Source organism: Xiphias gladius, chromosome 22 (genome assembly GCF_016859285.1).
Source record: "Xiphias gladius isolate SHS-SW01 ecotype Sanya breed wild chromosome 22, ASM1685928v1, whole genome shotgun sequence".
Taxonomy (NCBI): Eukaryota; Metazoa; Chordata; class Actinopteri; order Istiophoriformes; family Xiphiidae; genus Xiphias; species Xiphias gladius.
Window position 1 is genome coordinate 5830688 of NC_053421.1, and position 12524 is coordinate 5843211.

At 40.7% G+C, this 12524-nt stretch overlaps 1 protein-coding gene across 1 annotated transcript; it reads right to left on the reverse strand.

Annotated features, from left to right (window-relative positions):
- Nucleotides 1-146: 146 nt before the first annotated feature.
- LOC120784330 (matrilin-2-like) lies at nucleotides 147-9263 on the reverse strand. The gene is made up of 11 exons (XM_040118049.1): nucleotides 9137-9263; nucleotides 8404-8976; nucleotides 8167-8289; nucleotides 5857-5979; nucleotides 5056-5178; nucleotides 3826-3948; nucleotides 3090-3212; nucleotides 2581-2991; nucleotides 2279-2431; nucleotides 1673-1765; nucleotides 147-241 (listed from the first exon to the last, which is right to left on the reverse strand). Exons 1-11 carry the CDS (start codon nucleotides 9261-9263, stop codon nucleotides 186-188), a joined length of 2028 nt encoding a protein of 675 aa, XP_039973983.1. The 3' UTR covers nucleotides 147-185.
- Nucleotides 9264-12524: the final 3261 nt, after the last annotated feature.

Here is a 12524-nt window from a genome sequence, read left to right on the forward strand (position 1 = left end):
GCTTGGCATTACATAACAAAGAACGTTACAGACAAAAATGAACTGAATACACTGTGTTGCATACAAAAGTCTATAAATAGCTTCTGAAGAAAGCATTGCATTTGCGTAGCTTGTTGAGCAGGATTAAAAGGATCCTGTGAACGCTCCGCTGCAGGTCAAAAGAGAGAAGGACGGGTCTCAGCCTTTTATTTGTGCGCAAGTTGATTCTCGAGTGTCTCCAGCTTCTCTGACACGGCTTCAAGTAGACATGTTAAGGAAAGATGCGGATCCAAAAGAAAACACAGGCTATCAAGTTAGGAAACCTCTTTTGTATTCCCTTAAAGAGAATTTATGTTTAAATAACCACGACAGTTTGAAACAAAGGTATTTCACCACCCCCAAAAATGACTGATGACTGATGAGGTCTATGGATGTGCAAAGTCACAGTCCCCTGTCTCTTGGTTGCAGAGCTGGAGGTTTGCTTCTCCACACCCTTTGATTTTACCATTATTGTGTCGATGGGCGATGTTCATATGGGTCATTTGCCACTTAAAGCACGGCACACATAAATCATACTGACCTCTGTCTTTTTTTTTTTTTTTTTTGCCTGTGTTCTGCGTGTACTGACTCCTCTAGTGGTTGATGTGAATAAGTACATTCACTCAAGTACTGGACATAAGCACAAGTTTGCACAAACACGAGTTTGTTATATTTTAATTCCACTACATTTCAGAGAAAAATATTGTACTTTTTACTCCACTACATTTATCTGACAGCTATAGTCACTAGTTACTATTCAGATTACAACTTCTACATCTACAAAATATTGGCTAAGTTGTGTGACGCCTTACGTCAACAGTGTCTACTGGGGGCCCTTCTAAAGTGTTTCACAAATCCATTAGTTGTCAGAAGCTTGACCAAAGAGAGAGAGTGAAAGATTTCCCCTTGAAATTCATCAGATAATTTAATCTAAATAAGTTTTTAAAGCACACAGAGGTAAAACTATCCAATATTTTACAAAATATTTTACCACTGGACTAAACTAGCTAACAGTGTGTAAAGACGTTAAAACTAGCTCCACCTGGACCAGGTACAACAGCAATGCATCAGTTTTAAGAATCTAATAGGGACATATCAGTCACAGGGGCCACTTTACTGTCAAACCAATACGTTTAATTTTTAATTGTTTAAATACATTTTGTTGCTAATATTTGTAACAGAGTGGTTTTGCATTTATCTATTAGTACTTTTACTTCACTAAGTAAAGGATCCGAATACCCCTTTTGTATTGGAGCCTAGGCTGTTGACTTTCTACAGGTGTAGTAACTGGTCAGAACCAACTCATCAGCATTCATGGTTCCATACTGTGATTTAAGTTAAAAGAGGCACAACACAGCACACAAATGTCATTTGAATAATGTTTGCACTTATTAGCACTGCTGGACGTTTCTCAAGACAATGTGTGTGAAACGACCAACAGTGCTAATGTGTAGTCTGCCCTGGAAAAGCATCCTTAGCGGCAAATACCCAGACTTAAAACTGTAATCACAGGTAGCTGTCTATTCACTTGCACTGCTCGTCCATCATTTATATGTGGCCAATACTTTGGCATAGGTAGAGCTGCCAATCTGCCAAAAAACCATACTGACGGATATTGTAATTGTGGTGTTGACAGCTATTCAGAAAAGGATATTATTCTGCACCAGGTTCTTCAGCTTCTCAGTGACCTGGTTTTGAAACATTAACACGTTCTCGCACTTGCACATGTTTACATCAGATGGTTTGTCTGTGGGGAAGAACTGAAGTCAGAAAATTCTGTCCTTGGATCTGTTTATCTTTTCTCACCTTCTCCCTCTTACCCTTTTCCTCAACCTATCTTTTCTGATCTCCCCCTGCGGGTTTCCCTTCCTGTCTGTGTCTGTAGCAAATGCAGTAGATGTGGGTGAGATACAGTTAGGAGTGCGCATGAATGGAGAGTAGAAATGGCCGATGTGTTTTATGATATGGAGATAGAGCATAGTGCTCATGCTCTAAAAATCATACAGTTGCTTGAATCAGTAATCATAATGGCAGCAGTAGGTGGCAGCGATGCAACATTTTAGTTACTGAACATGTTCAAGAATACTGAGCTGTAGATGAAACAGCACTGAACGGTTCTATTACTTGTCTGATATTACTCTAGATTTCAACACTTTAACAAAAGCACTTTAACACAATTATTGAGACACTGTTTGTTTTGTTGGAACTTCTTGGGACAAACTTCTTGTTTGACAGAACAGTTCAGCCATGTGTGGAGTACCTTTACATATCCTGGACTTGAGCTTCTTTGTGATTTCTCCCAACTTTCCAAAATCCTCAGCATAATATAGGTGGTTCTCATCAGGCTCTGACGCTATTTCTCTCAGCTCCTGTTCGATGGCTTTGCCAACACCCAAGGCGTACATGGTGACTCCTGAAAGTGAAAGAAACCAGGATAAGGACAGCAAACTGTCTTTGGAGCAAAGTTCATTTTATACAAATGTTTAATACAACAAATTCTCAAGCCTCAGTGTGGATGGCAAGGCCAGATATTGAAAATCTCCAATGTAAAAATAAGCGTACCAGACTTTTTAACTTTATTAGCCCATTCAGAAACATCATCCTGTGATCTTCCATCAGTGAACACGATGCTGACATGTGGGATGTTCGGCCTGGCGCCTTCTTTGGCTGAAAAGCTGAACTCAAACATGTGGCGTAAGGCTGAGCCAGTCATAGAACCTTTCCCCATGTACTGCATCCGGGTCACAGCCTTTTTGATGTCCTGCGCTGTGGCGTACTGGCCCAGGGTGAACTCTGTGCGGACCTTGCTGGAATACTGAAGAAGGCCAACATGTGTGCCTGTCTTGGAAATGTCCAGTGAGTCCACAATGCCGTTTGCAAACTGTTTGACCAGCTCAAAGTTGGCAGGGCCCAGACTCTTAGAGCCGTCAATCACAAAAACCAGATCCATTACTCCATCGCCACACTCTGCTTCTGTCAGACACAGGGACATGAAAAACGCGTTTTTTATATGGTTATATAAGGGATATTTTGAAGCCAATGGTCTATATCAAAGAAGGCTAAGATCATACTTTTGCAGCTCCTCCCATCTTCATCCAACATAAATCCCTCAAAACACCTGCAGGTGTAGGAGCCAGCGGTGCTGACACACTGATGCTCACAGCCATGGTCCACTGCCTGACATGGATCCAGACCTGTGAGTTGAATTGTAGAGAGAGACAAGGATTAGACTGGTGTTGACAAAATATTTCTGTTTGTAAAACATGGAGGAATGAGTTGCAGTAATCAATAAAATTGCAGTTTTTACAGTGGAAGTTTGTTTTCCCTGTTGTAAGCTTCTTGTAAGTCCTCTGTCATGGTCATCAACATTACTAACCAAGTGATGTCTATTCTACAAGAAAAGGACTACAAACGTGCAAAACACAGTTATAACTATCTGAAGGTATGAAAGCTTCATCATGGTGAACACAGAACATTCCCTTAATCTGGGGGGAGGGGAGATTTTTTAGTGAGCACTGGGATTACCACTGACCTCCCAACCGGTGCAAAATTAATTCAAAATTATGTAACACACAAATACTGCAATAGGGGAGAGCAACATCTGAAATGTGTTCATTTTGCCCCACACAAATATCATCTCTGTTTTTTTTTATAACGTTAACTGTATGATCAGGACTAAAGTCAGGCCAGCCTATTTTACAACATGAGTTAATTCTATAATCATATTGTAAATTTGCAACTAAATACCCAATCATATCTTTTATGTGCAGTTTACCAGGCACTTATAATGAATGCGCTTGGACTCACTCTGACATGTTTTGCCATCAGGTTGGAGTGTGTATCCTTTTCTGCATTTACACACGCATGAATCTCCGGCGCTCACAAAGTCCTGTTCACAGCCATGTTTCCCATCAGCGCAGTGATCAGTCTCTGCAGGGAAGAGTCAGATTAAGGAGTAATTACTGAGAAAATAAAATAACTCTTTACTGCTTCCCAAATCTGACTCATGCAAAGGAATTATTACCAGTGGTGATTAAACGTATTGTGTCTGCATTTTGATACTGCCCACAATGAAGTGTTGGTGTTGGGTGATTATAATCAGATGCACTTCTAACTCTGTTTATGGACAGGGCTCAGTCCACTGGTCCATCTGTCCACCCAAAACTTTGGTCCAAGGTGAGATATCTCAAAAGCCAATGGCCAATCATTGTCCCCAAATGGTGAATCATGATGTTTTCAATGACTTCCTGCAATTTCATATTTTATCATCAGGCCAAATTTTAATTAGATATATCAAAATCTTATGGACAGATGGTGTAAAATTTACTAAGTACATTCATAATCCATAGAGGATGAACCCTGCTGATTGTGCTGACTCCTTGAACCTTACTCTGTTGCCACCCTCGGGCCAGAATTTCTACCTGTCTGTTTAATCAACATTTATAAAAAAAATTTTTTTTTAATCTTCATATTGTGATGTGTAAAAAACAATGCAGCCCCTAGTGGCTGGTAACACTTTTGACATATGTTAAACGTTTCTTTAAGGCACAATTTATGGTCCCAATCAATGCAAAATTACATCTACATTTACAACATCAGTGGCCAGAGTAGAAGAATATTTAGCCCCAGATGGCTAAATAATGTTGAGGTTTATATCTGATTATGACCCACTTTCAAATTTCCCAGCATACAGCCTCTCTAAGAACACATGAAGCAAGGTAAGCCTTTTATTCAAGAGAGTGAGCAGCTAATAATCAAATTTCATTTTGCATATTTAAAATGCTTGCGGTCGTGTCGGACTGTTGGACTCAACCACAAAGACAAATTGTTCAGACAGTCCTGTAGCGCTAATGCAACACACTGTAGGTTCAAGGACATCTACAATAGATATTAATACGTGCAGCATTAAACAGGATGTAAATCAGTAAGATATCGTTGTGAAAGAAGTGTTGTCTTACTCTAGAATTTAGATGAAAATCTTTCCTTCTTCATTAAAATTATAGCAATTATGCTATATGCGAAGCATTGGATACTTACTCTTGCATGTCTTCCCATCAGGCCTGAGTGTGTAGCCTGGTCTGCATTTACACACACAGGAGTCCTCTGTATTTATAAACTCCTGTTCACAACCATGGGCGCCATCAGCACACTGATCAATCTCTGGGTGACATTAGATATAAAGCAGAAAAGAGCGGCGAGATTGTTGCTTTGTTAACACTATGAATCGATCTCTGCAGGGAATAGTCGGTTTATTAGGACATTCGGATTAAGGAGGAATTACTTAGAAAACTTGGGTAATGGTTGAGCAACCCAGGCCATGGTTTTGTTTGTGCACTGGAAATATCAAAATCTCAGGGACAGATTATAGGAAAGTTATTGAGAAAACATTTTTTGTATGTTCCAGAGGATGAACTCCTCCTTTCTTGTATTCTTCCTCTTATGCTATTGTATCCGTGAGTACAAACAGAAGAAATTGAACTCCAGACAGCTAAATATTCTTGAGGCCTGGACGTCAGCGTGAGGCCTGGACGTCAGCCCCCACAGTCTGTAAGCACATCTGATGCAAGTCTTTCCAAGAGAGTCATCAATTAATCAGATTTCCTCCTGTACACTTGTTAAAATTCTAGTTGCAATAATGTTGTACTATTGCTCCTCCTCAGAGACAAACGGTAGAAATCCTCTACACAAAATAGGTTAGTAGGACATCGGAATGTTTACAGCATTACACACGGTGTAAATTAACAACGCATTATTGTTTGAAGTATTGCCATGATCTAAATGTATATGGAAATCCTAGAACAGCAAGGAAGTCAAAAAAAAAAATCATTCGGCACTTACTCTTGCAAGTTTTCCCATCAGGTCTGAGTGTGTAGCCATTTCTGCATTTACACACGCAGGAGCCTTCGGTATTCGTGAAGTCCTGTTCACACCCATGGGCGCCAGCAGCACAGTGATCAATCTCTGGGTGACATTAGATATAAAACAGAAAAGAGCAGAGAAATTTTTGCCTTGTTAACACTATGCTATTCATTATTTGAGGTGGCTTAATTTGGCCCTATTTAGTATTCCTCTATTCTCAGTAGTTCTTGACTGCGAATGTATGCAAGTGTGCAACACCTTGTGTCAAACTGCTCCTGTTTGCTCAGCTGATGCTGTAAAGTGACCATGTTTTCAGTCACTTTACCCGATTACTGCAAGACAAAATCATTTCTAGCTGCAGGTCTTGCCATTCGGACTGAGGACGTAGCCCTCCTAACACCTGCAGATGTGGGACTCTGGAACGCGGACACAGTCGTGCTCACATCCATGGTTCCCCACGTCACGATATTCTGTTTCTGAGGGGGATGAATCTCAATGGCTCTACTTCTAGTACGGCTCCTGCAATTACTACAATATCTATTACTAGTGTTACAACTGATTTTTTTGCATGAAAAAGGACTATCAGATCAACACATACTGTATACAGCATACCTTGTATACAAGAACAAAAGAGACAGAAGAGTCTTTATTGCAGAAATCCATAATACCTTCACTAAAAATCACTATTCACTATTAAAAAGACTCTGGTAAAGGTGCAGAGCTGTGAACCCAAGACAGGAAAGATCAAGCAATCATTCTTGTTTTGATTTGGTGATACACCTTCACAGTTGACCAGCTACTCATGATGATTGCAAAATCACACTTCCTTCAGGAAATGTCCCCCACTTCAATTCTGTTCACACCACAGGAGCAAAAGGGATGTCACTAGTAGGAGGAGCTCTGGCTCTCATTTGGATTGGAGGTCCATCAGAGTTACACATGCTGCACAAGTGCACTCCAGTACACCATGCTTTATTCACCAAACATTTTCTAGTTACTGTAGAGGCAAAAATCTCCTCTATGGTGAGGAAGTAAAGACTACAATGAGTCTACTGCGATTCCAAGAATTTATTACAGAATATGAAATGAATTAAAGTGAACAACCAGCAATAATCAGCAATGATCATCAAACAAAGACAGAGACGAGCTCTTCAATACTATTTGGCTCTCTCTCCACCACAGAGGTTTCAGAGTCTGGATGCTTTCAATAGGAGAATCCTGCCTTTATATACAGTTGTGGTCACGTAGGCACTGCATGAGTTTAGACAAACAGTTCGATAATCAGCAAGTTCAGGCCGGCATCTGTTTGCCAGAATCAGTTCGTGCAGTTCATTCAAACAACCTTAGCTCAAAAGACAGAACACCGGCCTCAGTTGACATGACATAGCTCAACCGTTTCCACGGGAAGGGGAAACACACATTAAAGGAAAAATAGAACATAATCAAATGAGAGATAAACATTTTGCTATCACAGTTACCTCTGCCACGGAGGTTATGTTTTCTCTCATGTTGGTTTTTTGTTTGTTTATTTGTCGGCAGGAGTATGCAAAAAGTACTGAACTGATTTGATCCCCACCTGGTGGAGGGGGTTGGGGCATGGGCCGGGGAAGAATCCTCTACCTTTTTTTTGCTGATCCAGATAAAGGGGCAGATCCAGAATTTTTTAAAATCACTTTCCTTAACATTGTGAGACAGGGCATTTTTTGACATTTTTGTCAATATTTGGCTTTGGCGGAGGTATGCGCTCTACTGAGTGCCAGCCTAGTTTCTTTTGCCTCCTTCAAGGTAGTGTCCATTAGTCACTACAATTATACAATATTACATAAAAACTATTCTAAATAAAAAAATCTCTGTAATTTTTTGTAAATTTATATTTATTAATTTTATTTAAGTCACATAATTGACTGATGGACAGTATATATGAAAAGCAGAAAAAGCCTGAGACACCACGCGGATGGAGGCGAGGTATAAATAAGACCTGCAAACTAAATCATGGTGTACTGGAGAAGACTGGTCCAACGTGTTTATTTTTGATGGACTTGCACTAAACTGCAGAGTTGGGTGATAATTCTCTGTAGGTTTGTCACTACAAGCAACCTCTTTTCATGTTATGTTATCCATTGTTAATATAAAAATAGTGATTGTAGTAGCTTTTAAGTAAAAAACAGGGGACCCTCAGTGTCTCTTGTATCATATATGAATCAATTCAAGGATGGTGACTGTGCAATGTAAAAAAAAAAAAAAAGTTGAAGTTAAAATAGAACAGATTTGAAAAGAGAGTTCCTTCACCTTTGCATGTCTTGCCATCAGGGTTGAGGGTGAAGTCTTTCCTGCACTTGCACCTGTACGAAGCAGGGCTGCTCACACAGATATGTTGGCACTGATGGTCCATAACCTCGCACATCTCTGAACCTAGTGCATGCAGGGACATACACCAACACACAGACTCAAACAATTGGAAACACACAAGCTTGCATAAAGGAGGAGGGACACTGGAATAAAAAGAGAAGTAGTGGGATTCATCACCTCCACACAGTTTGGACTGGAACACGGAGATGAGGGTTTCTATCTGGCTAAAGTTGGCCACCAGGTGCACATGCTCAGAGTGTGGCTCGCTCCCTATGGCCTTCAGGGTGTTCGTATCCACCCTGCCCACTCCGATAGCAAAGATCTGGATGCCAGCCTGCCTCGCCTCAGCCGCAATCTCCTCCACCGTGTCCTGAGGCCTCCCATCAGTCACAATCATAGCAATTCGTGGGATGTGCAAGTTCGCTGGTCGCGCTCCCTCTTCCTCTGTGAAGGCAGTCTCCATGGTGTACTGGATGGCCAGACCAGTCATGGTCCCTGTGGCAAGGTGCTGCATGTTCCTCACCGCCTGCTCCACCTCAGCCTTATGAGTGTAGGTCTTGAGGGAGAACTCAGGCTGGACCACACTACCATACTGGAGCAGACCAACCCGTGTGGCATCAGGGCCAACCTTGAGGAACTGAATCAGGTTGATGATGAAGGTCTTGACCTTCTCATAGTCATTGGGGCGGATGCTTCTGGAGCTGTCGATGACAAAGACAAAATCCAGCGGGGTGGCTTTGCAAGGATTCTCTGTGATGAAAGACATGGAGGTAGTTTGTGATCAGAGAACCATATTTAAGCCATAATCTAAGCCAGCTTTCGATTCCTCTTTGACTTTGTATCTTAGACAGACAATGGACAAGAGTGCAGCTGATGAAACAAACATTCTGCTCACTAACTAATCACTTACCCACGGCTTTGGTTTTGACAGTAATCTCATTTTGCCTTCTGGCTGTGATGGGTCCGGGATGGCGCCTGTCCAGCCGAACTGCATTAACGCACAACAGGCAGAAGAGGCCGAGGGCCAGAAACCTCATTCTGGCAAGAGGTGACAACTGCAGCAAGATAAAGGCAAAAAACACAAGAGCTGATGGAAACACTTCCAGAATGCAGTGCAAGCAGATCATATGCCTGCATGGACGAGTACAAAAAAGCAACAAGGCAGGAAGGAAAGTGCCGAAATAAATAAAAATGTTTTATTTCTATCACAGAATTTTTTTCAAACTGCATCTGGATCCAAAATCCGCATTGAAATATACACAACAACAGACAATCCTGTTAATTGGGTGATGGAAGTTATGATCTCAATCTGGGAATCTTAGGCTTTTAATAGACTCATAACCATTTTATCATCAGGACTGTGTGGCTGAAGTTTAATTAGATTTGACTGACAGTGATGGTAACATAAGGACACTACCCGCCATCACTTTTCGATTCTGATGAAACTGTCCAAACCTTGGCAGGAAACTGTGTGTTCGTGTACGTTCAACTCCATCACCCACAGTAAGAAGCTGAATGAAGAATGAGAAAATAGGTTTTCAGAGTCTTTTAAGTGTATTCACCATGAACCAAAGAATCACACTTACCTCTGCCTCACATTTCAAGGTTCATGAATGAATTTACTCTTTACACTTAAGTGTTTTTCTAAATACTGTTAATGTTACAATACTGGGAAACAAAACTGAAAGGTGTAATTCATTTCTCCTTTCCTTTAAAATGCTCAACTGTTACTTTCTTGTAGGTACCATTTTATCCACTGTACCTGTATTTAAGTACCAGCAGGAATCACCTGTACCTGATTAACCCAACAAAATTACACTGTACATCGTTGGACTGTATTATACAGTGTCCTTTTTTTATTCCTATTGTCTAAATTAACACCAAATTTCACTGAAATCTGTTGACTATCTTTTTGAGATATCCTGCTGATTATGAGACGAACAAATAACCACACAGGACTGAAAACACAACCTGCTTGGTGTAGGAAACAATTATAGTGACTGTGTCAGTAAGTTGTTAGTGACGAAGGGGGACATAAATAGAGAGAACTCTCACCTCATGCATATTTGACCTGCCCAGGTTCAGATTTCACATTTTAGTGTGTATAGTTGCATTACACGCAGTATGGTACTTGCAAAGCCGAGCGTAAAGGCCACTTTCAGATAGGATATTGTTTATAAATGGATCATATTTACTCATTAATTTATAGCAGCATTCCACCTTGGACTGTGTTTCAGAACAAGCATGAGCTACACAGGAGGGTCACATTTTCCCATCTGCCATCACATGAAGTCGACAAAACTCCATATGCATGGGTGTCCGTGATGTTTTGCTGCATAGGGTTTTTTTTTAAAGTGATTTAAGAGAAAGGCTGAAAAGTACTACAGAATGTTTCCCTATCCAGTCCCCAGGAGAGCCATTCGTTACCCGTCATATTTAGACTGCAGGCTCGGTTGCCATCTGAAACCTGTTTGTGATCAGTGCATAAAAAGCAAATTGATCCACTTTCAGAAACAGAATTATGTGGCATTAGTCATACAAGAGGAGTCTAGGTTCTACGGCAACATGTAGGCTGCTAGAATTTCTGGATCTCTAGATGAAGGTCTGAACAGCTCTCATGCTCTGTCCAGCGTGATGACACTGACTCAGAGATCAGTCCGTTTGCAGCTCTGGTAGATGAACGGTCCCCCGCAGATATGTATATGGTAGCTGCTGACAGGGGTCACATATCCACGTTGCATCCCACAAAGAGCTTTTGACCTCTGACCTCACATCTGTTTGATGTCTCTCGAGTCTGACTGTGTTTTCTTCATTAACAACTATCAGTCAGTATGACAAATGTTCAGTGCCATAGAAACTCATGCAGCAATATCACCGCATCCTAGCATTCCACAGAGCAAACCCCCCCCCACATGTCCTCGCGAATTGAAGACAAGGTAGAGTTTACTATAGAATGCAAAAACATCATGTACCTGTGTTTTATGGGACTTGATCTCTGTTTTGCACATACACTTTGATGGCTTTTCATGATGCAGGTGATGGAAACTAAGCTGTTTCCTAACCTAAATATTCAGTACATACAGAACAGTTGGTGATTCCTCTTCCTACCATGTTTTCTAAAAACCTAAAGATAAAGTAGTAGTTCTTCTGAAAAGATACCACAGATATGCAAGTTATGTCTGCAGTGCTCCAGCAACTAATCAGACTCAAGCTTTCAGGAAAATAAATCGAGCTACTTACCTTTTTATGAAAACTAACAATTTCTCAGCTCCTGTAATCAGAGTCTCTCAAGAAATCCCAAAAGAGTCAAGAGAGGAGTTCTAGCAGGAAAAATCTGTAAACATTCATATATCCTAAACCCTGTCTCTTTGTATCTGTGCAGGTTCATTCATTGCTCTGCCCATTACTCCATCCACTCGGTGTCTCTGTGCACTCCTCCTCTGACTTCAACCACAGGGACGCCTCTTGTTCAGCTACTGGTAAAACAGCAACTCTGGGGATTTCATCCACGTTCAGATACTTTTACTAATAGGTAGCTCGGACTGAACCCCTTAATTTTACACCTTCAGGGCCCTTAAACATTTCATATTAAGGTCTTAGTGGAGTCAGCATGAGCCTTAAACTCTGCTCAGACATCACAGTTTGTTCTTACATTAAAGAATGAAGAGTTTATGGATTTAAGTTTTTTTTATTCCGTACGATTTCAGATTCAGGGACATTAGAAACATTAAGTTCAGAGATTTGTGACATCCTTTACCTACATATTAAAGGGTGTGTACAAATCATGCAATGATGATTTAATCTTTTTTGGAAGTTTGTATATGATCCATTGGGTTTGGCTTATGTTTTTATTTGTTTTACATTTCAAAAATGAGAGATAAAAGCACTGTTTCTACTCAGTGTAAAGGCTTTAGTAACCTAACCCCTAAAAGATCAGAATCGGCATCAGATTTTCTAGATTGTGGATACTTATATCTATAATGAGTAATTCATAAAATTATAACGATTAACTGCTGTAAAACTCTCGTATCTGAGTGTTAACATGCTTGAAGTCCTAAAACTGTTCATCTATTTTGTCCTGCAGTCTAATAGGTCATAGCCACTGTGAAAGCAGTGTATTGTAATTTTATAAGTGATGCTGGGATGAACTCTCCATATCCCCAGTCAAGGAGCCATGACGCAGCAGGTTATGGAAAGACCTAGTAAGCAGTCATCTCAATTCCGACCACTCTGGTGGTACCTGCCTGCCACACAATGAACACATTTCTACACATCTTACAAAGAGTTTCCAGGGGCAG

Excerpts from the sequence above, each read along its gene's own strand:
- LOC120784330 (XM_040118049.1), bottom strand. The coding sequence starts at position 9,263 with ATGAGGTTTCTGGCCCTCGGCCTCTTCTGCCTGTTGTGCGTTAATGCA. Across the intron at positions 5,179-5,856 it reads TGATGGGAAAACTTGCAAGA|AGATTGATCAGTGTGCTGAT; the intron begins GTAAGTGCCGAA and ends AATGTCACCCAG. Across the intron at positions 3,213-3,825 it reads TGATGGCAAAACATGTCAGA|GTCTGGATCCATGTCAGGCA; the intron begins GTGAGTCCAAGC and ends TTCAACTCACAG.